Below are 27147 nucleotides of genomic sequence, written 5' to 3' on the forward strand. Positions count from 1 at the left end.
TCCCTACAAGGAATACTTTTTTTTTTTTCATAATAATTACTGCGATTACAAACTAAGCTTCGGTGGAAAGTAAAACGACAAAAAAAATAAATAAAAATAAACCGTAATCTAGCGACTAGTGATCTTTTAAAAAACATTTTCCTCTATCGCTCTTGTTACTCTTGTCATCTCGTCCCCGCAACGACGTCATTAGAGACATAAATACCAGTGACAGACATCAAGGATATTGGAGAAGGAATAGTCCTTGACATGTCTCTAAGCAGTGACGTTCGAGCAAAGGTGCTCTGGAACCCGAGCTTAGTGTCTTTTTTTTTCTTCTATCTTCTACACATTACAAGTGCATTTTTTTTTCAGAGGTCTCGTTCAGGTTCCCCTCCAACAGTGTCTGCAGTTCCATCCTGGACGCGTGGAGACACGGCCGCTGCTAATGGCTGATCGCTTCCTCTGAAGGATCCCTCGAAGGGGGAGAGAGTGGTCTCGGCTGAGGTGGCCTCAGTAAGCTAGGGATCAGACTGGAGCAAGACCCGTGCTCGGTGAAACCCCCCCAGCTGGAACACGGGGACTCCGGTGCTAGCCCGGAGAGCTGGGCAGGGGGGACTGGGTGGTCCCGACAGTCCCCGGGAGACTGAAGTGGCCCCGGTGCGGTGTGACGGGGCAAGGCGAGCGCTGTCTAGTGCCTCGGTGCGAGGCCTACAGTCTGCTCCAACTGAACTGTTAAGTGAAACAGCTTCAACTGCAGTGAAGCGACGTATCCGTGTGCCGCCGCACGGGGCGGTAACACTTCGTGCCTAGAGCGCGCTACGTTTAACATACACCTACGTTATGTAAGGTATCGTATTTTATGGTATTTAATTGTAAGGTAATGTTTGTATTAATTTATGTACAGATGTAGGTTATTGTTTTTAATTGTTACGTTACGTTATGTATGCATGCGTGTGTGTATGAACATTTAGTCGAAGGAACGCCTACGAGAGCCATTTGCAAATAGACACTTGCTATTATGATAGACTCTATTATGATGCCATTCTTTTCGGTCACCATCTCATAGTTCTTACTGATCCCTGGTACCCATGTGATTTATCCTTATTTACTTTGTGGTGTCCCATTTTTTTTACGAACGAGAAATTTAAAATATAAAACATTAATGTGAATAATATGCTTAATAAGAAACATATTTTGAACACAATAGATATTTTAAAAATGTATTCATTTTTATACATATTAGCTAAATGAAGACAGACTAGCAACTCTTGACGTTGTAAATTTATGAAGCTTCGTTTATGCATGTTTACATTACAGTTTGATTTTTACATTTATTAAACGTCCGTCGTATGTCGTTAAAATAACAAGATTATGTCTTAAAATTCTAAAAGACATTAACGTGGATAACATATGCTGCTTTTTTTTTGTAAATACACCGCACATCAGTTGTAAATGTTGTTAAAAAATTACGGTACATCATTTACAAAATCAAAAAGAAAGTTTTTTTTTTAGTGTATACCAGCTGTTGTCACACTGTACAGTGACTTCAGGACTCGAGCTACCTTAGGCGTTTACTGCCATAGGAATATGATTAAAATTATTAATGTAGGCCTACTCGACGTAATCAGATGACGCGTTAGACACAAAAAATAACGTAGAATACAATTTAAATTATTAATATTAGTGTATTATTTTTGGAGTACAAATACCGGGGAATCGTATTACAGTAACACAAAACTCTCTAAAAGTACTTGCCTTAAATTTGGCTGAAGGATAAATCACTTCTATAATAGCGCAAGTTCATCACGCAAATTATTGCAGCTGAAACATGTGTGATATTTTTCCAACCTGAAAAGTTGAAGTAATTATTTAGTTGTTAACTGCAAAAAAAAATTGTTATTTTACGTTGAAACGGTGTAAATATTCCAACAGTCGTGTTGTCTAAATAATAATATCATTAAAAATCTTCATTTAAGGCTATAAAAACGTTATAAATACTACTACTTAATCAACGAGGAAAGATGTAAACGCACAGTTGTATTTTTAAAAGAGGGAATAATATTTAACGCTGTGGAAACGAACGACTCTAAAGAATATTTTGAAGATGTTTGTTCTGCGCACGTACAAAACAACCTTTCCCTAATGAACTTCGCGCTTACAATTTTTATTTTTCATCCACTTTCGCCTGCTTTGCATTCATTCTCATTTGCGAGTCAGCGATTTTGGCTCTCATCTCTCTCCGTCCTCGCAAATTATCATAAATACAGAAAGAGAGATAGAGATGGGGAAGAACGAAGAACGAAGAGGTTGATGTAATTAACATTTTACGCCTAGGCGGTGAATATCAAAGGTGAATTCACGTCTTTATAGTTCTATAAATGTCACCATATATTCCCTTCAGTAGCCAGTGTGGCCCCTGATGATAATAGATCGAAAAATCTCAATGGTAACTAAATGAGATTTTGTATTTTAATTTAAATACATTCAACATTTAAACACAAAAAAAAATATAAGCTCACAAACATATGGGTTTTGATGGAGTGTGGTGGTGATGGTGGTATTGGTGTAGTGGTTTTGTTGTTGTGTGCTGTTTGTGGTGGTGTCAGTGGTGTTTTTTTTTTGGTTGTGATGGTGGTGTTTGTGCTGTTGGTGTGTTGCTTTTGGTTGTGGTGCTGGTGGTGACGGTCATGGTTTGATCTGCCTGGAGGCCCGGGCCTACCCAACATTTTCAAACCTGAAAATTAGAAACTAAACATTGAATAAAAATACACTATTCATATTAAACGTTTGGTTTATTTTGAAAACTATAGCAAAAGTAAATCTTATTTTCTGTACAAACTGTAATCGTCTGCTTTCCTGAGAAGAGTTGTGTTGTAATATTTATCTTATATTAACACAAGTTTAATCCTAACAAATAATTTTGTGACCCTTATATGTATTAAAGTGTATTTTGTTGACATACAATTATCGTTTATAATAATTGAAGACTGGAAATAAAAAAGGCTGTAAGTTGCGGTTTTTCCAAATATTATATTTTCAGCAAAAAAAAAAGTACGTCCCAAGGCCAATAACATGAGATAAGGTTGAAAGTACTCTGAGGAGTAGTTAGTTAGTTGTAGCAATTACGAGGTTGTGCTTTCTGTATCTCCAGGCAGTATTTCCTAAAAAAAAAAAAAAAATGGCCTATGTGCCATTCCTGTTATAACCTGATCAGAGGTTATTCCTGATGTTTTGTTTAGTTACACCGTTAGACATCAGGACAGGTCTATACAATTTATTATTATGTCTTGTAAGCAGAAACGTGGGGAAGAGAGAGAGAGAGTGGTGGAAATGAGAAAGAAAATGAGAACAAATGGGCAAGAATATGTAACGGCAAAAATGAAGAAAATAGCATACAAGCAGCCTCCATCGCAATCGGCAAGTTTGTTTCTATAGTTGTATCGGTTTGTTGCTATCAGAGTTTAATGGGTACTTAGTTACTAATATTAGAATCTATGTAATCAATGAAATCAAGATATTAACCCGTATCAAGTCACAGTTAAGAACAGCATGGATTTCTATGACTTTAAAAAGGCAGCTGAAAACTGCATTTATGCACCCAAACTTAAGATATCTACAGTGCAATGGATTTAGGTGTCTGCTGACAACACTGGACAAATAATAACAAAAAAACACACTGGACAGTTTGGAATCGTGGCAAATGTTAACCGTCTTGAAGAAGGGAGTAACTGTCAACAAATAAAATACTGCAGCTGGAACCAACTAGTCATATTTCTGAAGAAAAGAAGAAAGATCTCGAGAAAATGATTCCATACTTGGATTAAAGTTAGTTTTTGCTACGCCAAGTAAATATAACTTCTTATGCGCTTACATAAGTGGATGCACCCTTTTTTTTCATCTAACATCATATTTGATTCGTTCAAAAAGCTGAGCTTTCCTGAATAAATTCAATATTTTTATATGTTGTACTGTTTAGCAAACATGGAGAATTTTTCGCACACTGCGTTTGTTCTTTCTTGCAGCATCCAAACCTCCCCTCGTAATATTTTCTTGGTGTAGGCATCAGATTTTGAATCCCAATCGCTGGGCTTGATTCTATTTCGATGATAAACACGGCGCGAACCAGAGAAGCCGCTGTGCAACAGTCCGCGCGTGTCAAGTGCCTGAGAGCGTCGGAGCAGCAGTCGCCCGGCGCGCGACTGGAAGTGGCCCGTGCAGACAGCTCCACGCCACTCTGTGGCGCCACCGAGCCACAGCCCGCCTCAGTCCGCCTCAGCCCGCCTCAGCCCGCCTCAGAGCCGCGCCACAGTCGCCCGCGTGGGGGGCTCTCCGCGAATAGCAATGCCAGTGCATGGTTTTCTCCTAACACGCTACTCGGTGGCGCCACAGAGTGGTCAGTGTGGAAGGGCCCATAATCTCTCACTCTTTTCGCGGTGAATTGATCTAGTTTTTTTACTTGTCATTACTGTTTTATAATTTTACAGCTTGCTGACTATTACTCCAGCAATGCTATCATTTTGATAAACTATATTAAACTGATTTTCAACTTGCAATGAAACTTTTATCAATCACTGGTCTTCTCGGCTTGATTTTCAAAAGACTATATACTAGTAAATATTACGTATAAGCAAGAATTATTTCTTTGCTGTCTCTGTTTCGTTACTTGGGTGTTAATGATGTTTCTGATACTAAATCAGTTTTGAAAGAATTGTTTTTCTTTTGTTGTTGCCTTATCTGGTTTTTAGTATCCAAAAAAATAATTCGAAATGTTTGCTACATTATTTATGAAAGAATTAATGGTACTCACTCATGGGCATCCCCGAATTGATTTAGAAAGAAACGTACTTCCCTCTTTTTCTTTTGTCTAGTAAGTCTTTACTAGTCGCCTGTGGGTCTTTTTTTTATAATCAGTGATTCTGTATTCTTTTGAACCCTCTAACTGGATTGTCTCAATGCATTTTTAATTCCTCTTCTATTATTTATGTTAAAATATGCGTTAAACGTGATATTCCTGTCTAATTTTATACTTTTTAATTGATTTACATTAATGTTTTTGTAACGTTTGTATCCAAGATATTAAAAGCTGAAGTCATTTCTTAAATTGTAAAACATTATATAAACAAACATCACTTACATAATTGTTGCACTTTAAAATTATATTACCGCATTTATATAACCATTACTATCGCTTGCAACATTAAATACATGCATGTAATTTGAGCATTAAGTTTATTTAACACTATATATGTGAGGTAATTGGTGACCATTTTATTTACATAGCCCTGTTCTAACATTATGAGTCATAACATGAGAAGTTCTTCAAACACCAGCGTTTTGACCAGTCGCCACCTGACTGTGACATATCAATGATCATGCTCGCCCATCAAAGTATGTGTTTGTCAGGGCCAAATGGTCTAAACACGGTGTTTCACAACATTTTAGAGACCGTTCGAAGACTGATTCTCTTTGTACACGCCTGTTAAAACGTTCATTCCACTGATAGAGACCACTGTTTTAGAGTGAGCAGTTTTGCGTTTCTGTAATACTTTTTCCTGGTTTTTTAAGCCAAAAATAATACACTAATATTGACATTTTAAATTGTATTGTAAGTTATTTAATGTATCTAACGCGTTATGTGATGACGTCGGGTAGGCCTGCATTACAATTTAAATCATATTCCTATGGCAGTGAACGCCTAAGAGAGCTCGAGTCCTGAAGTCATTGTACTGCGTGACAGCAGCAGGTACCCACTAAAAAAAAAAGATGACTATACCAAATTGTTTTGTAAATTATGGATCGTAATTATTAAAAACAATAAAACTGATATCATGAGCATTTACAAAAGACAAGCAATACATTTTAACCACGTTGGTGTATTTTACACATTTAAGCCATAATTTTGTACTTTTAACAACAGACAACGGACGCTTTGTCCACATGATATATATTATATTCAAACTGTAATGTGCACATGCATAAACGAATCTCAGTAAATTTACAAAAAAAAATACTTTTAGTATATTACGGAAAAATTTGCAAGCCTGGCTTCATTTAGCTAATTTGTATATATACTATCTTTTTAAGTACCTCGTGGATTAAAAATATTGTTAATGGGTATATATTGTAACATTAATGTTTTGTATTTATGTAAATTAAAAAAATAATAAAGGTGTCGCGTTTATATTAAATAGGACACCACAAAGTGAATAAGACTAAATCAACTTTTGTGAAAAGCGAATTAAATATCACTTGGGTACCAGGGAGCCGTAGGAACTAGGAGAGGGTGAACGGAAAGAATGGCATCATCTAGCGAGTGTCTATTTGTGAATGTCTCTCGTGGGCGTCCCTTCGACTACATACATGCATACACGTACACACGCATACTCGCCCTCACGCATACACGCATGCAGGCCAGCTGTCAGTTTAAGGGGTTCTGGGTTCGAGTGCCGAGTGAGTCGTTGGTGGAAGCTTATGTTCGTCTCAACTAGTCACGGATCTGCCTCATAGGCAGTGAACTGTCGAATGAGAAATTGTATGCCCATAATGTCAGTGATAAATGCGTCATTAAAGCATGGTTGGTTGGATCGTTGGCAATGTAAAATTACCAATGAACCACAAACATTTAAAATTAAAAATAACTGTGAGATCACTCGCCACCCACAAATGCGATCCAAGTTCGGTTCCCAACTGGGGTCAACACTCGGATATTTTTCATGTGATTAGCGTGAGCCGGTGGGTGAGTTACCTCTAAAGACTCCCTCTCCGTTCTCCAAGAAGTACCTTACGTAGCATGCCTTCCCACCCCGTTACACATATCTAATGACAATTAGTCACGGATATGTTGATGATAAGACCATGCGTTCTTGGATTTTAAAGATTCTTCCAAATCTGACAGTACCGCCGCGGTGTTATTGTTTTATAATGAGCTTAACAGGCGCTTTTTATAGTTATCATTATAGCCTGGAATTGCTATGACATTTGAATTTTCCAACAAAATTTAATGTCATTTAATCTACATAGTCACGGATTGCAACAATTATACAAATGTAAGACAGCATTAGTGTATGAAAGCTTGGTAGACTTTATTAAAGCATTGAAATGCAGAAAAAATATATAATATTAAGTTACATAAAAAGGCTAATGATCGCCACGCACGTTAGATGTGTAACTTCAAACTTCAGTAATACACTTGAACGGTAAAACTAAACAATGAAGTATACAGTAACATAGGTACTAAATAGGATATTCGGAACCGTAACCAATTTTCAGAACCGGGAGTTTAGGTATTAGTCTTCAATGGGACCGATAATTCCCAGTACTTTTGGTACTAGGTAGTTTTTTTTATTAATGGTGCAGTCGATGATTGATGTAGTAATAGTTAATTTTGACAGATGAAACCAGTTTTACTGACCAAAAGTAAAAAATATAAACATTTCTGTACAAATTTTTTATTTACAAAAAAAAAGTATCTACTTACGTTAACCAATTACATTATTCTGTCCTAATTTCAATCGTGACTTTGGGAGAAAGAAAAGTTTAATCAAATAAATGTTTTAACACATTAAAAATCAAAGAATTATTAACTTAAAATAACATGTATTATTTCCATAACAAACTTAAAAGAAAAGGCATATCGTTATGTAGAGAACACTGGCGCAAAATCCACGGGCACTAACTATCAGCTCGCAGCAGTCCGCACACCGACTGGCGACCGAGGAGCGCAGACTCTCCCCTCCCCCGCCCGCAGAGATCCCTCGCCAGAGGAGAGTGTCGGATGAAGTGACCTTAGCGAACAATAAAAACGAAATTTCATGTTGCAAATAAACTTATAATACGAAACCCGGACACTAAATTTATATTAAGGTAGAATTCTTAAACATAATTCCGAGCGTGATAAATAATCTAAAAAAATTTAAAATATTTGCTTTTCAACTGCCAACATTTCTGGATGCAAATCACACGCATACTTTCTGCGCCCGCCGCTAGAATTCGCTGACTGAATCTTAAACGTTGCTTGCCACCATCAAACGCACATTGCAGAGCAGCACGGAAGAATCGACAATTTTAAACTATTTGTAACGGCTCCGATAAAACCCCTGCTTTGGATCTGATTTTTGATAATTATTTTTACTAAAATACTGCAAATATTTGTTAAAATTCACTAAAAAGTTAAAGCTATGAAGTTATCGCACACGTTAGAAGTTATACATTTATGGCATTACTAAAATATTAACCTGAAGCATTTTAAAAGACACATTTTAACACAAAGTAGGTATATGTTTCTTTTTTTGCTTAAAACACTGAAATAATTCTGTTAAAACTTTATACAATTATACAAACAACAATTAACATAATTGAGCTGATTCAATATTATTATATTATAACGTTATTTAAAAAAGTTTTAAAAAATCTGTGAGCAGACAAGCACCTCGCTCCTTGAGGTGACCTATCGCACACTCTACCGCTGGCTATAAGCCTCTTGGGAATTTGGAAGTAGAATGTGTAGTATAATTATTGGAATGCTAGTTTTCATAGGTATTTTAAAACTTTTGATGACTTTTAACTATGGCTATTTTAGTTTACCGAATACATTCCACGGTAGTTTCACTATCATGATGTTTCATTTGGCACACCAGTACGTTTGGCATGTCCCATAATGTTCACGATAGTTACTATATAGGCTACGGGTTTATGTTGCTACACGTGGGTTCGCCATCTTTGTCTCACATTTCCATTCATCTACTTTCGTTCCATTTTCACGAAATTACTCTTACCAAATGCCTTATACCAAGAGCTAAGGTGTTTACACATTTAATTGTACAGTAAGAATATAGTGGGTAATATATCGCTTTAAACACTAGTTCAATCATTCTTCAATCCTCCCACTGACGTATTGCTACTTACTTGCAGCGACAGTGGTGGCCCCAGAATTTGCGGAGTGCTGGGGCATTTAGGTTTGCGGCGCACTGGTATTTGGGAAAGGGGCCTTACCATACCCCTCTTCCCAAAGAAAAGGAAGAAAATTTGAAAAAAAAAAGTATTTTTAACAACAAAGTTAAGTCAACCATTATTATTAGCAAGTTTATAATATAAAATTTAACAAAATTACACTAATGATAAGTTATCGTTATATAAGAAATAGTATTCTATAGTTGAATGAAAAAAACATGTTATAACACTAGTGCGTTAGTAATAGAAGGCCAGCGCGGGATCCCTGGGTGATTGCCCGGCTTGCCCAGCCCTGGAGCCGTCAGTACACTTGCAGCCAGTCCCACGTGTTTTCCTTGCGCCACTCCGCCTGGGGTCTGTGCGCGACCTCCCTGACCCTCGGAGAAGGTGTCTCTTGGCGAGGGGGGTGGGGGGGTAGGGCTGGCAGGCTCGTGGGCCCCGCGCCTTCCCTGACCATCTGCAGCGACGAACTTCGGACCTTTGGCCCTTTGGGCACTCTCCCGCTGCCAGAGTCTCTGTCGGCTCTTCTCGTGCCCTGCTTCGTTCCACCGCATCCCGTGTGGACACCGCAACTACATTCAGAAGCAGCCGTGTGAGTGCGATACAGACTTTCACATTTTCGGGATGAAGCAAACACGGTTTTAAAAAATATTTTCGAACTATACCTTGGTCTTTAAATTTTCAACCGGTGGTATACTATACATATAAAACTATGCTAACTATAAAACAGCTAAGTAATAATGTTTCAAAAATACTTAACTTTCTTTAGCTGCTCATAAAAAGTCTGAAGTTTTTGATGTAAAGCTATCTTCCATAAAACCAAAGAATTCTTCTTCTACCAGCCGTGCGTATTTTTGAAGCACTAGCAATTCGTTCTTTGATGTAATAAGGAGCGATTTTTTTTTTTGGCGGGAACATAATGAATCGAAGGTAAGCACGCTGAAGAAATTTTGAAGTGAATACTTAATATGTACCAGCGTGTACGCGAGAGCAAGAAAAATTTCAGGTGAGTCCCGAGATGCTAGAGGAACGTCCTTTTTGACACAGAGTATTAGCGAAGTGGCCGCAGTAATCGAATGGACATATCACTTTTGTCTCAACAAGGCGATTAAGGTTTCATTACCGGTGGGGTTGCACACGTAATTTTTTTCTCGAGTGGAGCGGATTTTGTAATGCGCTAGTGGTTATACTCGTGGTACTTCCATTTCCCCTACCTATTATCTTTAACCCTTGATTGTTTGTTCTCTGCTTTGGCGGAAACCCGTTGTAAATAATGAATCTTTTGGGCCTAAAGCTTGGCCCCATTTTCCGAGTTTATTATATAATTTTTTATTACTTTTAACTATGGGATTTGCTCGTAAATTTACTTTGCTGCATTTTTTGTTGGGTCACAAAAATGTATCATCAACTATTTACCTTCTTTTATTTTAGAGCTGTACAATTTCACTCAAAAGATCATAAAAATAAGTACACCTACTCGCGTGCTTTTTACCTATGAGAACAGTTTCGGGATGAATAACAGGAAAAGCCGTCAAATAATATAAATGACAAGGGACGGAAATCCGCAACCAACACGGCATAGGAGACCAAGACTTATGATATCCCTGCCTGAATTTTATATGCTCTAGTTTTATAGCAGCGTCAAAGTTGAATGATTATCTGGCATTTCTGTCCACTTTAGAGTCCCATGTATTTACAAACAAACTTACCTGAGTTGGGTGTCCTTTCTCATAGGCTGGAATTGTTCACTATTCAGGAGCCTGTGGTTGGACAAATGGTATGCCCATTCGAGTACGTGCTAAGGCAATTGGATGGAACTGTAGGACAAGTTCTGATAAGCTGGTCTGTGAGGCCTGCCAAATTAACTGTGTATTTGGCTGGGTGCTTGTCTTTTTTTCGACAATTTTGAACAGATGTAACCAAATTCTTCTCAATCTTTCCTATTTATGTTTAAAAGATGCTAATATATGTATTATGTTTGTCTTATTTATTCCTTGTTATCTTTGCTATTGAATAAAGGGTTAAATTTTTTAGTATCGTATCTACATGAGACATTTTCTTGGCAAAAATCTGGACATTTCGTAGAAACTTTGTGTCTCTTGTTACATAGATCTCGTCAGCGAGAACAAGAGACGTAACACAATACAGCGCTGATCACGGATATTGTGGTAGAATACGCCATTGCCCTTAGCAAGTTACCATCTCAGAATTCGCCTGGACGATTCGGGAAACAGAATGGCCATACCATAATTCGAACAATGGGGGCTATAAGTTAGGGAGTTGGTATGAGCAATATTTGTCTTGCTAATATTGAACCTAAAACGAGATCCCTGGTTGGCAAACAATCGTTTGTTTCAAATTGTGTTTAATGAATTAAAGTTTGTTTAACATGAAGGGAATTTTTTTTACATTTCTTCTAGTGGGTTTAATTCAATCTACTAAACAAACGTATCTATGCAGCTAGGACTATTTTATAAAAAAAAATGCCTTCAATTTTTATACCATTGACCCGCGTGGATAAATAATTTTAAATAATTTCCCCGTGATTCGAAAAAAAAAAGGGGGGGGGGGGGGAAGGAGCCTACAGTTCTCAGGTATGAGAGCCACACCCGAACGGTTCCGAAGTTATCCGAATTTTTTTGATAGCTCGCAAAAAAAAATATATCGCAAGGATTTATATTTTTTTACGGTCAAAGAGTATTTTAAATAACGCTAATCTAACCTAACCAACATTTCAATTTAGTTACTATAGCCTAACCTACCGTCCAAGGGAAAAAAAAAAAACTATTATTTGTTTACACTGACCGAACCTAACCGAACCTTTTACCTCGTTAAACTTCGGAAGTGTTCGGGTTGTGGTGGTGGCTCTCATCCCTGTGAACTGTGGGCTATCCCGAGCACGAACCCGCCCTCCGCGGCTGCCTGCGGGTGCGCAGGGCGAGTTGCTCCCCTCCTCCCCCTCCCCCGGCAGCCCCTGATCATGGCGCTGGGTCCGGCGCGCCAAAGGGCGGAAGAGAGAGAGCCACTGTCAGCGGAGCGATGAGACCGTAAGTGGTGAAAGCGCGAAAAAGCCGGCGAGAGAGGAGCCAGATTTCAGAGGTGATCACGTCGCTATGCTTGTGATTAGTTTTTTTCGGGCCTTCGGAAATGTGCAGCGAGATAGGATTGTAATTTGCTTAAAAAATAATAATAAAAAAATGTAGATATTTTTTTTTGCGTCTTCCCCCCCCCCCCCCCCTCGCGACTCGTTCCGCCGCCCCACCACCCCCATCCTACCACACTCCCCAGGCGGGAAGTGAAACGTAATTATCTCAGCCTCGCCACTTGCAACCATGTTCCGGGAATGGCATGCAAATCCCATTGCAAAGGTTTAATATCGCTCGGAGTTTATTGTTTTTTTTTCCTTTCCTCGCCGTGCGGCTTTGCGCCAATTTGACCGGCGCAGGCGAGACCTTCCAACGCAACGGCTGGAATAATTCATCCCTGGTATTACTTTATGACGGTAGGGCTGGAGCTGATTCGCGCAGGCGGGGGAGTCGTTAATTACAGGGGAAATTTTTTTTTGCGAAGTTGAAAATGTGATAACTATCTCGCTGGCCGGCCAAAGAGGAACCCTCACGCTTTCACATCTACAAATAATGTAAGATTTTTACGTCAAATTATTATTTTTTTAATTAATAAGTTAATGATCTTTGTATGCTATGATATTTTGAGTTCCTGTGAATTTGTGTTGTGTTTCGATTACTATCCAAATTTTAAGACTTAACTATTTTGACAGCGAAATGTATAAATTATTATCAAATTGAATGCATTTTAATGAAGATCGAAACCTAAAATAATGAATTTTTTTTTAAACTACGCCATATTCAGATTCTGTGTTCCATTGTATACAGGATAAATATTCACATGAAATACAGAGGTTTTTTTTTTTTTTGATGTCGAATCAACAGTTTTTTGAAGGTTTTGTCATTACTACAATATAATTTTTTTTGAGTTAATGTTAAAACATGTTTACTTAGTACCGTAAAATTACGAAGATGCTTTGAGTGTTTGTAACCAGTGACCATTTCAAATTATAGATAATTTTTTTTGTCTGCAACACAAATCAACTGAATCTGAGAATAATTGAACCATGGTCCATGCTAGGAAACCATGCCAGCTCTTGCCTGTGGAGATTTTAGGAAACCATGTTAAGCGGACAACAGAATCGCTGATCTGGGATTTTAAATGAAGCCCATATTAACATCAGTGAGTATATCGTCTTGCCTCTGTCCTATCGGGCTTGGTGGTCAGTTATGAGAATTTCGCAAGCTCACTGTTATGTTTCTGTTAGATTTCATAACATTTTCTCTCAATTTCTGGCCGATTTTCGTCTTTATTTGCCGCTGAATTTACGTGAAGGCTTGTCTACTTTTTCGCGTAAGGGTTTCGTTATTATTCTTGGGGTTGTCACACTGGACTTTCATCCAGGGCTGTAGCAAAAAATATTTTCATTTTCTTTGTCTCAATCTATACTATGTTTGGATTGGCGATAAACTTTCAGCTACCTGCTACTTCAAGTTTCGTCTTTAGAGAATAATAAGTTTTAATCGCAAAAATAATGTATTTATTAGAATCTCAAAATTATGTATTTGTTTATGGAGGAATAAATATTTCGTTTTATAAAATATTTTGTTAGCCAAACAGTATATTTGTATTCTTCAAATTGCTTTGTATGTCTAATAAAATACATATGCAGAATGTTTAAATCCAAGTTTCTTTTATCAAATCTATATATTTTGAAAACATATTTTTTGTGCAGTGTTACTTATTTTTTCATCGACTCGCGAATGTCGGCTGTTAAATCTATTTCACTCATTAGATGAGCAGCTTTCGTCCAGAAATTATTGATTAGTGGATCAGGTTAAATAAGTTGAAGACATGACGAAATTGACCTGTAGAGTGTTTGAAATACAAGCTTATATAGAAAACTACTAAACGTATTCTTTAGCAGTTTTGGTGTTAGAAAAAAGTAAGGCAGTGCGTGATGCCTACTTTCAAGACATTCCATGTACGGTATTCGGAAACTCTAACATGGTCATCATTGACATGTTAACACTGCTGTATCTTAAAACCTTCAAACAGAATAATTACAGAACTACCAAATATGTGAGCAGTTAACTTCATTTTAACAGTTCCCAAAGATGGTATTGTAGGGGGAACGGCTTGGAATTATAGTCCCACGCATCACTACTGGAAGACCGCATGCACGTTCACGGCCTGTCACGCAGAGGTGACTGTGCTCTCGATGTCCGTGCTGGTGTCGCCCTTAAGGGCCTCCTTGCATTCTGTTTGAAAAATAACAGCAGCAACGCCAGGTGGACTGACCCATGATTTAACTTTGATGGATACATTTTTAATCGAGTTAAGTGGAATTTTGTCTCCAGATGCAGTTACCCAATCGCGTTTCGTGAAATGTCTCAGGAACCATGCCTTTCCTGCAACAACACACGCACCAACACACACCAACATACACAAACACACACGAATATATACATGTGATGTGTTTATTTTTGATACCCAAAATCTGTTCTAATGCTTGAACTTAATAAATGATATTCCTCAGAACGTTGAATAAGAGAAGGTATCTTAAAATATGTTTATTAATCATTGCCAATGTCTTAAATTAAGTTTGATTTCATGAGAAGATATTGTTTTCAATGTTAAAACCATATATACAATATTTCACCCCTTAAGAAGTAGAACTTTCGTTCTTGAATAATGAGTATGATTCAGTCCAGTGGAGCCTGAGTAATTAAATATGTATGATTTTATCGTGCCAAGCACCAAAATAGCGTCCATATTGAATTACGTGTGATGTGTTCATTGGCAGCTTCAAAATTTCACCATCTCTTCAGTTCCCACATAATGTTTTAGGATTTTCATTGGTTTTTGGTCCATCAGGGAATGATAAGTAACCAGTTATCCAATGACAAGGGTCATTCAAGCGTATAACATTTGCTTTATAGACTTCTGACGAATTACAACTTGAATTTAGGTCAAAAAGAAAGATTTCGAAGGAACAGCGGTGAAGGTTACGGGAGAGGCTCAAAGACGCATAGATGTCCACAGAATCTAAGTCAACAGAAACCCTGTAGTAATCTACTCTCTGATCGTTGAATCTGAGTATTTTCGGAGGTATCACCTCGTATCACCTCAGCGATAAACGGAATTGTTTTGTTTGCTACACCATAGTGTCTCCATGCGCAGTACCTTGATGTTTCGTTTGCCAGCTCACATTTCGCGTAGCCGCAGAGGATGTGCGAAAGCCAGGACAGGTTAAAAACTCAGATATCTCCTACCAAAGAAAATCAAAAGCAACCCACTCAAAATCTTTTAGATCTTAAGTCTAGATTTGTATAAATTTTATGATCGCTAGGTATGATGTTCTTAAGTGGTTGAAAGGCTTCTTTGATTTGTGGACTCTGTCTATAGACAAAGCTAAACCCGAAACTTCCGCCCTTTTTTTTTCTTTTTTATTACAAAAGAACGGGTTCCCGCCTTCTACGGAGTCACTAAGGAAGGAGGGGGGGGGGGGGGGGAGTTGCACATTTTTCATTCCTCCCATTCTTTCCTTTGACGATCCCAGAGACAATAATAAATTATAATAATAAAAATTAAAATATTTATTTCCATCCTCTCCCTCTCTTGATAAGTTGTTTCCGTTTCTTGCTTGCATTCCTCTTCGATCAAATTATTGTCCCATATTTACCTTGCTTGGTATTTTTTCGGGTTTTTTCTGTCCGTAGATATCTTTGTTAAGATGTTTAAAATTCCAGGTATCTGTTCCCATTTATGACATTTATGGCAGTTATTTTACCTTAAAGATTTTCAGCTAGCTGTGGCACATAGATACGCGTAAAGCTATTGAAATTCGCCCATCATTTGAAATACAATCGAAAATTAGGGTAAGAATGGCATATAAGAAAAATATGTACTTACACTTGTTTTAGTTTCCTCTCTTGCTCACATGAATATACGTTTTTGACCGCTGAATTGGTATAGTTGTTTAAGACAAAATTTTCTCGTTTGCCTATTGCAGTTATATCAAAGGGTCATCGCTTAGTTTTCCATATTTGCACGGAGTACAACTTAAGTTCCAAAAATCAGGTTTGTGCCTGGCATTAAGGGGCCCGCCTCGTCAGGGGTGTATCTGTGTTAGTGAGGCGGAATGATAAGTGCAACTCTCGCTGGTGCTTCTAGCGCGGTATCGCCTCTTAAGTGCAAGGCTCTGAACTGGTGCAGTCTTATCGTCGTCACAGGATAACTTTGAAGATTGAGCGGTGACCGTAATATTATATGGCGGAGAAATTAAGATAAATTTGTAATGCAAGGCCCTTAAGTTCTTTCAAGAATCTGTAGCGGTTATTTTACGCCTAAAAATTACTCTGAAAACGCGCGTTTTAGCCATTTTAACTCTTCTAAAAATACATTTAAAAATCTTAATCCGAAATCAAAACTACTTTTCGGAACTTAGCGAATTCTTAAATGCTTTTCGTAAACAGACCCCACTCGGATATCTTAAGTAGTTTTGAAATCACGTTGTTTTTCCTGAAGCTCTGCGCACCGTCTGTGTGACCAGGTAGGCGGAGCCCTTAAGTAGTGCACTTGGTGCATCTTGGTGATATCAACAATTATAACTCCAGGTTGGAAGGTCCCCGTAATTTATCAGCAACGAGTTGAAGCCATAGGTGTTAGAAAGCCACTGTAAGCTTGGAAAGTTGAGGCATCTGCCATTTAAACATATATAGGCCCGATTGTGTCATTAAACACGCAATTTTTCGGGGAATTTATTCATCAAAGTTATTCGCATTCGTTGAAGGTACAAGACAAGCCAGCCACTTTGCAGTGTTGGGACGTTTGGGCCAGCGGCGAGTCTTTCGAGAGAGTTCCCGAACTGCTGCGGTTACCACTGTTCGTTGTGGGTTGGGAGAGGGGGGGGGGGAAGGGAAACCGCGCCTGTTAAGTTCCCGTCGCTTAGTATGCCAAGGGTAGTCGCCTCCTCCGACGCCGACGGCAGACGCCCGGATATTGGCGGAAGACTTCCTTCACCCCGGCACACGCGGCAGAAAAGGCTGCGGCGCAAGATAATGGGATAGAAGTGGCAAGTTGTTGCCTCGTGCACCACCGCCGCCGCCAACCCCGCCGTTCGTAATGACTGCAGGGAGTCGTTGGCAATGGGGGGGGGGGGGGGGCGCAGACCACAACACTTCCTCCCCGGGTCCCAGGGAACTAATTTACAGCTTCATTACCCCCGTTCCCCCCACGCCCTCTTTACAACGACCGCCTCCCTCCCCGCCGGTTCTTCACCTGCCGCTCAGAGTGCTAACATTTCACCACCCACCCCACCCTTTGCCATTTTTTTTCCCCCTTCTCCTCGTTCGTCTTTTCCCGACACCTCTCGAGCGAGGTTCCGCGCACGTGAGCGCATTGCAAACTACCAGCGCGCGAGCCCCTCCTCTCTGTGCCTGCGGCACGCACGCCGTAGCTAAGCTCGTGACACAGTCACGTCCGGGCCGAGTCACGCTGTACCTTCCATGCTGTCTCTGGGAACCCGTGTAATGGAGCAGCGCTGGGTAACTCGCAAGAAATATACGTGTGGCAGTCGGCACCATATTACTTTATTGTTTTGCATCTGTAACTATGAATTTTTTTCCCGGTGATTTGAAAAAAAATGTATATTTTTTGTTGAATGTTTAAAAATATTTTTATATTTTAATGGTTTTGAAAACCTTAAAGACCTTTGATATTGTAACTCTAGTATATATTGACAGCATGAAATATTGTGGAGTAGAAATTTGAATAAATTATTTTAATGTAACGTCTGTTGTAAAAATACTTATTACATCGATGCCGTGGCTTATTGTGACGCTAAGCAAAACGCGAATGTATAGAAGTATAAAAACTAAGGATATAACCACTTTAAATAATCAAGGTACATAGCTGTGTTTGATATCTACTTGTTCTTCGTTGCGTGGTCTTCTGGGGCGTCTCGAATTTAGTTTTTGAATGGACATGAGTTTGTTACATAAATATTAGTCATTTTACATTCTTAACAGCCTTATTTTCTTTTTAAAATGTTAAAATAACATATTCAAGTAATTACCAGTCAATCTATTCAATTAAAAATGAGGCGTTCATGCACAGAACAATGTATTAGCTCTGCAACCATCTAAACAGAGTAGCCTATGTACGACGATTGTTTGATTTCAAGTTAGAAACATAACTGCACGTAATTTATCACAAATTTTGTTTTTAAATGATTAATATTATTTTAGGCAAACTTATTATGACCCATATTACTTTTTATTGACTTTCAAAAAAAAAATTTTAGTTAAGAGGATGTCAGATGAACTTAATGCATGTTGTCTGACTATATATGATTTTAGGATACATTTAGTATTTGAAAAGACTTTATGCAACACCACTTTCTTGGCAGTGGTAAAAAATAGTTCACATTTGAACACGGTTCTTAAGAATCTTATCAGGTAAATTGTTTATATGTAAAGAAAATGGCCAATTGCAAACATAGAAAAACCTTTGTGTTATAAAAAACCTTTCAAACACTCTTAAAAATTGCCAGTTCATATCTTCAAAGAACACTGGTGAAATATTATCCAGTTTTCCCCATAAATTTGCGGATATATATTTGCAAATGAGTGGGTAGGGGAGACTGGGGCTAGTTGTCACAGATAAAAGTTTCACACTCTTTATTTAGACGTTTCTAATGGATAGACTGTATAGATTATCATCTACAGGCAGACATAAAATGAATTACGTGCTGACTGAAACTTTTCTTTCCTCAGTAGCCATATATTTTGAAAATAATTTATATATGTATTGCTGATAAAACAGCTTGTACAACAAGTACAACCAATCCTTTTTTATTTTAATATTTGTTTTAATGTATAGACATAGAGGAGCAGTTGCCGTTCCGAGCGGCACACGAAGCATGAGTTGTGTGCCCGGTGGAGCGACTGACGGGGCGCCGTGCTTGTTGCAGAGCCTGCCCCAGACGCCGCAGGCGGGCAAGAGCTACAGCAGCACGCTGCTGAACGGTGGCGCCCCTGGCGGCTCGTGCTGCAGCAGCGCCGAGTGCGCCGCGGAACCCGCGCACGAGCACGTGAGTCCTCCTCCCACCTGTGCTGCGCGTCGCCACACATGTCGAGTAGTTTATAAAGTGAAGTGAAAAGTTAATGTGGGTTTTCATTGCTTATTACAACAACAATTTCGGCAATAAATGTTAATTATTCTTGCATTTTAAAAATCTGATTACTAGTATAATTTCAGGTATTTATTCTTTTATTATTAAAATAAAAATGATTCTATTTATTCATAAACGTATGCAATCATTTCATCAATGTTTTGTTATGACGTTGTCACGTTATACTATCGTCCGTAAACCGACTTTACAGAAAACCAATTTTTATTCTGTTACTATTAAATTACCCACATGTATTCTAGTTATATATGCTAATTACGGGTTCACGAGCTTATTGAAGCACAGTATTATTACATCAGAGGCCAGGCCAATTACGAAGAATCCTTAAAGATATACTTATGCATTAAAGCCACTCACTGGAGATAAAATTAGAGATACGTTACAAAATGGTAGACACGCGATAACACTAGATCTGAACTCAACGTCAGGAGACAAGCCAGAAAATCTGTGTCCTGCTCCAACTCTATAAAATCTGTGATTTTATAGAGTCAGTAACCTTGACAGTTCCCAATGGTTATAGTTAGAGACCGGAAAAATTCGCGGATTCATTTCGTGATAGGCTGAAATTCAAACATGTGTACAATTCTGCTGGTTCTGCTATTGACTCGCAGTTTAACTGGAGCTCTATGGGCCAATGAGAGACTATCGACCAAAGAAGCGTCGAATCACAAGCTACCCAGTGGAGACGCCTCACAATTTAGTAACCAATGAACACGCGTGTTTACTTGAGATGTGCAGAGGATAATTGAGGCTATCCTAGAGGTCATTGAATCCGCGAATTTTTCCGGTCCCTAGTTATAGTTTAAGCAAAGAAACAAATATATTTCTATATAACAATTTTTTTCTGTGTCAACTTTAGGGATTTGAACTCTATTACAGTCTTAGATGCTTACGCCATCACAAATATAACATAATTTCTTTAAGTTTATTCTCGACCCCGAAGTTGCGTACCGATGAGCAGAGCATAACTTCAATGAAACTGCACTACCACTGCGAGGCAGCAACCAGAAAACATTTTAATACACAACTGTGGTTAAACATGTAAATTCCAATCAGGCTAGCAACAATTTTGACCGTTTCACCCTCGCCAGTCCTAAATAAATTTGGCTGTCACGCCAGGGGCTAACTTATCGAATTGCAGAAGAGTTAATTTTGGAGCAGTAAATATGGCTGTAATGTATATATATATATATTTTTACTCTCTGCTGTTTCCTTTTCCTGGCTGCCGCTTGCGCGTAGAAGAGTTTTTTTTTGTGTGTGCGGTAATGCGGAAGGCCGCGGAATTAATAATTGTGGCGGGCGTAAGCCTGCAGGTTGACGTCCGGTCCGCCCGCGACGTTCTCTTGTTTTTGTAATGTCGTCCTTTTATTTATTTTTTATTTTTTTTTGTCGTGCTCGTTCGCCGGGCCGGCGCGGCTCTTCATTGCTGCTTTAATTCGCCAGCCGCGCGGGGGATTGCAGTCGGCGCACGCGACCCCCGGGCTCGGAGGTAAGCCCTTCCGTCCGCCGGCGCAGGGCCTCGTGTCGCGCGGCGCGAGCCTCCTCTGTTAAATACACAACGCGCGACGACCCAGCGCCTTGCCGTCGTGTCGCCGTTGCCTTTTCACAAGCACCGTCCTGCAAAATTAAAAAAAAAAAAAAAAGATGGCGAACGGCTGAATGTTTTCCCCGGAGGGAGAGGACGCGGGATGATTTCCTCTTCCGTCCCACGACCACCTCTTTATTTATTTTTTTTGTTACGTCGCGATATCCTGTGCCCCTTTTTTTTTTCCTCCACGCCGTATTTATTTTTTTACACCTTGAATTTATTTCTGTTTCCCGGCAACGATGAGGAAGGAATATCGTTTCAAAGTTGCAACAGAAAAAAAAAAGTCGTTGGGAACGGGTTGCGCAACACTCGGGTCGGGATTAAAGCGGCTCGTTGAAGGGGGACAGGTGAATTATGCACAGTCCAGGGCTCAGGAGTGTCGGTGCAGATTAAGAGCATGTCCTGGTTGGTAAAAGGAGAAGGATGGGGGTAGTTTTCGCTCCGCAGGACAGGAGATGAGAACTGCATTGCAAAGTGCCTTAACCGGGAGTTCGTCCTGCGAATAATTAAACCGCCCGCTAGTCAACTGTTGTGCCACCCCACTTTTTTTTTTATCCCCGGGTCATTCGCTTGTTCGACGTTGTCTCTTTTGTACCGACTGTTTCGCCGAGTGAGGCAGTTTTCTCCGCGCCATCCCGAGTTGACTGAACCTTTCTCGTTTCTCCTGGACCGAGTTCCGAGGCTACAGAATCTTTCAAACTGTTCCTCTTTTGTTTCATCCCCCCCCCCCTCTCCGCATCCATCAAAAGTTCCTTGTCTTCTTTCTGGCCTTCACGTCTGTTATGTTTCTTTGTGGGTTTTTTTTCCCAACTGGGCCTAGTTTTCTCACAACAATATCGCAAAGTGAAACCGCTCCCAAAATCTCAGCTAGAAACTTTATTGTTCTGCTGTATCATGAGGCTCCTTGAGACTTTTATTCGTATCCTTTCATATTCTTCGTATTTTTTTCAATTCGAAGTTAGTTATTATTTATTGTCGTCACGACCCTCCCACCGGAGTTCCTTCAGACAGGAACATTTTGGGAAACAGGGAAAACTCACGGGATTGAAAGGTGTCTTCCAAATCAGGAAAACCCAGGCAATGTTTAAATATCTTAGTCACCGAACTGCATTTGTTATTATTCGTAAACTTGAGTGTTGCTTTGGTAGCCTTAAAAAACTATATAATTTAATCATAATTTAATTTGCAGTTCATAACCTTGATATGTTTTAGAAACAACAATAAAACGCAAGAGAGACAACTAGCTTAGTATAGACTTTAAGCACATTAGAATGTCAATAGGTTAGCCTTTTTAAAAGTTTGACCTAATATTATAATTTTTTTAGACTTACTTTGTAGATTACATGATAACAGTACCAACTTCCAGTTCTGCAGGAAAAAGTTTAACAGTCACTTCTGCGTGTTATGTATGTTTGTTGACATGTGTTTCGATTGGAACGTATGTGTATTGTAATACTTTATGTTACCATGCAAGGTAGGAAAATGAGACGCGAACAAACATGTTAGATGCAACAGGAAAGACAAAGAAATCTCAGGGAAACTGGCTGAAGTAAGTGTGTTAGAACTCACCTTGAACCCTGACGCGTCGTTGTTTACACGAATATCTCCATCATCTGATTAAACGTTACTGAAGTAAGACGCAACTAGGATATCAGCGTTCCCCGTGACCTTTATTAATAAATCTGTTTTCCAAAGGAAACTTTGTTTCTGTATTCTCGTCAAAATGTAAACTGCTGAAGCAATATCTCATAAACTGTGGCGCCTGTTGTACTAAGTTTTTGATTAAGCTATTCAAGTCCTCTTTATTTTGTTTAAAGTCCCTTTAAAAAGTTTAAATTGAATTTTATTTTTACTTTTTTGTTTCATTATAAAAAAGAGAAAACCTTTCGATAACCGTGTGATTATCTTTTTTTTTTTTTCCTTTTCAGATTGAACTGTCCTGCTTTCTCCTGATTGAAAACTTCTTTTCCCTCTTGCCAAGGAATTTTCCCACTTTTTTTTTTCAGAAGCCGGGGGAAATGTATCGCCGGCAATTCAGCTGATACAATACACTTTCGTGGGGCTGGGAGCATGGGAGGGGACTCCTCGAAAGGCCAGAATAAGGGAGACTGCCAAGATTTCCTCTGCATAAATACTTATTTCATTTGGAAACGTTTCACATATGCGAGCCCACAGCTCTTTTGCTTCATGACGTCAGCAAAACTTAACCGAATAAGCGTCCTTCCGTGAGTGTCACATGGAACGAAAGTCATTTACATCCTACGAATATGCTGATCTTATAAATTTTAGATTGCAATTAAAATTATAAATGTATATAAAAACTAAAAAAAATCGTTGCTAATGGCTGATTTGTTTACCTTTTTTATTGTGACTTTAATAGGCATTAATTTTATTTGTAATAATGACAAAAATATACATTAATATCGCCTGTTATAATCATCTTTCGTATCATGTCTTAATCCCCTTGTTAGATAAGCTAGTTTTATAGTGGGTAACTATTAAGCTAAACTTACAATGGGAAATATACCCAAAAGTGTTCATGCGGCCACGTAACTAGTATGGTGTGAAGCTGGGGCGACCTTACTGCTCGATAACAGTATTGGATATGTACTTATTCAGTGATAACTGGTAGCAAGTGGGCTTGATATCCCGTTGGAGCAGGACACAAATTGTCTGGCTTGTCTCCTGACGTTGAGTTCAGATCTAGTGTGATCGTGTGTCTACCATCGTTATTTTAACTCCGCCCGTACATGATTGTCACTCTTAGGGGCAACCTGTTAAATGATACTCTCATTGATTGAAAGTTCAATTTTAAAACTGCAAAAAAAAATATATTGTGAAATTGTGAAGCGTAATCATAATCACTGTTACTTTAGCGAAATTTAGTTTGGGAAAAAGAGCGATAATTTTTTTTCTATGCTTTGATAATAATAATAAATACCATCTTTGAGCCATTTGATGCAGTGCAGAACATTTATTTGACAACTTGTTGCAGAAATATATGTGTTATAAGTTTTAAAGTAATCATTTATTTATTGGGAAATAAACAATTGGCTGCTTTGGATAGCACGCAATTAATGCTATCGCGTCGATGGTTTTCATTCGCATTAAAAATTACTGTAAGCGTTTGTTAAAATACCTACAATATTACTTTAATGAATTTGCATTGCAATGAGTTCTTGAATGTGTGTTGTGTTTCTTACAGTGCTGAAAATAAAACAGATATTAATATAGTTTTCGTCCCATTTGAAGAGTTACTTTTTAGTCTTCAATGTAAAAATTTAAACTAAGAAAGAAAAAGAAAAAAACAAGTACCAGTGGACGAGAATCCGACGCTTAGGGAAATAAAAAGGGGAAAAAATATATATGATAACTAGAGACCCGTGAATTTCGCGGATTCAATGACCTCCAGGATAGACTCCAATATCCTCTACACACTCGGGCAAATGCCAACTGTTCATTGGCTGCTGACTTGTGAGTCGTCTCGACTGGGTGGCCTGTGATTCGACATTTCTATGAGTGAGGGTCACTAATTGGCCCTCAGTCCTCCAGATTAACAGAGAACCAGTGACAGAAGCAGCACTAAGGTATAATTATTTGAATTTTAGCATAACACGAAATGAATCCGCGAAATTCACGGGTCTCTAATGATAACCTCTGGTTTGAGGGAGAGGTCAACTTTCAATCTGAACCCTGAAAAGCTTTGCACCACATCGAGACTCAAAGCGAGCACCGAGAACCGAGGCCAGCCTCGCTCGCGTGTCCGTGACACGGCGATCGCCGCAAAGCTTTGGTCATTGGCTGCGGTGCGGCGCCTGTTTCCCCTCTCGTGCGCCGGACCGTCGGCGTCGCCAGCCATTTCGCTCGACAAAGATAAAAAAAAACACGCGTTGACTCACATGCAGGATGTCCCACAACTAACTGGGAACACGCGTATTTCGCGAACACATTTCGTGTCGAGGTATTTCACGGAAACACTGCAACTTTTTTTTTTTTGTTATGGTTGTTGGCTGAGGCCGGTGAGATACGTTCTCCCGCACTTGGTGGATGTCCACACTTGGCCACGACTCTTAAGGAAAAGCTACCATGGTTAGAGACCGGAAAAAATTCGCGATTTCAAATCCCTAAATGATAGACTCAGGGGCGCAATAACATGGGGGGGGGGGGCAAGGGTATTTTGCCCCCCCCCCCTCTGAAACCTTGAAGTGGGGGCAAACGGGGGCAAAGAAAGTGCTGTGTAATCAATTTTTAGATAATAAAACTGCTTAAATAGCACCATTTTCCACCTTGAAATACAAATTTTCCCGGGAGAGGATTCCGGACCCCCCCCCCCCCCCCCGCTTCAATAGCGGGGATCGATGATTCTTTATAAAAAGGTATATTGCCCCCCCCCCCCCTGGAAATTTAGTTGTTGCGCCCCTGGATAGACTCCATGATCCTCTATGCATTCGTGCAAGTTACATCTGCTGATTGGTTACCGACTCGTAACACATGTTGACTGGAATGATCGTGATTCGCTAATTCTTCTGTTAAAGATTTTTCATTGGCCCAAAGTCCTTCAGATAAACTTTGACCCAATCACTGAAGCATAATAATGTCAAAAGTATTTGGACTCTGTCCTATCGCGAAATAATCCGCGAATTTTACAGGTCTCTCTAACCATGGTTCGTGAAATACCTTGACACGAAGAGTGATCGCGAAACATAGGTGTCCGTATCCGCATCTCATCGTGCATTGATCGGTTGATAGGCCAGTAAATTACAGTTCTGAATTCAAGAAACCAAAATTCAAAACAGTTCTGTAGTTTTAGAGTTATAGGTATTTTTTTTTTTCAAAAGTTTTCAAATTGTTGGATACAACGACTAAGAAATTTTGCTACGAAATCATAAATGAATCTAGTGTCAACAACAATTCAAAATAGAATCAAACACGCTGTACTAGTTATTTTGAAGACTTACGCGGCGAAAAAAAAAAATTACCGAGTAAATTTGATAAGCTATACATTTAAAAAAATCACTTATAACGTAGAAAGTTATGTGAAAAGTTAGCTAGTAAAAGCAAATAATTTGCTAAGTTACCAAAGTATGTTTTTTTAAGTATAGCTAGTCAAAGTTACCCCATTAAAAATTGTTTCCGCCTAGGCCGCGCAAATAATTATTTTCCCCAAAAGTATAGCGTTTTTGATTTAATCTTAAATTTTTACAAATATTATGGTTGTTTATGAATGTGTGGCAAATAAATTTAGTTACAATATCTAATAGTTGGTTGCAGGGTGGGAATTAAAAAAAAAATGTTTGAATAATGCCTCTTACTCGAAAACTGCGACACGTTTTGAATTTAGGTTTTATTTTATTCATAACCGTGATTAATTCGACTACCAACTATTATCGGCTTAACGGTGAAATTTTGAGTACATGAGTAAATAATCCCGCTGTTTGCATGCGTGGAAAACTTTGATGCCTATCGCAGCGATGTGTACATTGTTCTGACATCACTTTGTATCGTTGCTAAACCGTCTGGAATTTTGCGAGTGCCCTTAATGTTCGCGCAGACAGTGAGTTAGTAATTGTGAGTAAACATATTTTGGATGATTATCGTGAAATGTTATTCATCACACAATAAAATGTTTGTAGGCTACGCAGTTTTCATGCAAAATTACAATTTTCATTATTTTGCTACTCCCTCAACAAATTAAATAGGTTCTATCAAAATTCTGAACATTTTCATTTTTCAATTTTTTAGAAATCTATTAAATTTTCCTTTCCAATGGTCAGCTGTACTTGAAGAACCTTAAACCCCTCATTGAAATATTTAGATCTACATTCTTACCTGATCCGTGGTTATTTTTGTAACAATTTAGACAGCTAACATAAAGAAAATTTATAACATTTAGCCGGGCGGGAACCGCGCAAGCCCATTAAATTTTAAATTTGCTTTTTTAAAAATTGACGTTATTGGGAAAAGAAAAAAATTCTAGAATGCAATTTAAAGTACTGGTCAGTTCATTTTTCGATTAATGATTTCGTACAAGAAAATCTTCCTGAAATGTCATTGCCTCACATAATAACGCAATTTTACCGGGATTTCATGGAGAATAATTTAAAAATGAAAGAATATCAAAATATCTCGAGTTACAAAAGCATTCTTTAAATATATTTTCCAGATTGGCCCGGAAAAAAAAAACTTTTTATTTTATTTTATTTTTAAAATTTTCCGGACGACGACTCTGGAAGTATTGCGTATCCTCCTTAGACCCCGCAATAAGACCACTCTTAAAAGTATTGTTATGCCCATGTAACAGAAAATGCCCCAGGGTCCCGCTAAGTCCAAGGCCACTATGTTGAACACATACGCGACCCTTAACACC

General features: G+C 38.7%; 1 protein-coding gene across 2 annotated transcripts in view; it reads left to right on the forward strand.

The window, feature by feature from the left end:
• LOC134527956 (uncharacterized) overlaps positions 1-27147 on the forward strand; it is a 1033783-nt gene that overhangs the window by 769528 nt on the left and 237108 nt on the right. For both annotated transcript variants that reach the window (XM_063361049.1, XM_063361048.1), the window contains exon 4: positions 18974-19093. In XM_063361049.1, coding sequence (XP_063217119.1) covers positions 18974-19093 — 120 coding nt within the window. The remainder of the gene's footprint in view (positions 1-18973; positions 19094-27147) is intronic.

This window comes from Bacillus rossius, chromosome 1 (assembly GCF_032445375.1).
Source record: "Bacillus rossius redtenbacheri isolate Brsri chromosome 1, Brsri_v3, whole genome shotgun sequence".
NCBI lineage: Eukaryota > Metazoa > Arthropoda > Insecta > Phasmatodea > Bacillidae > Bacillus > Bacillus rossius.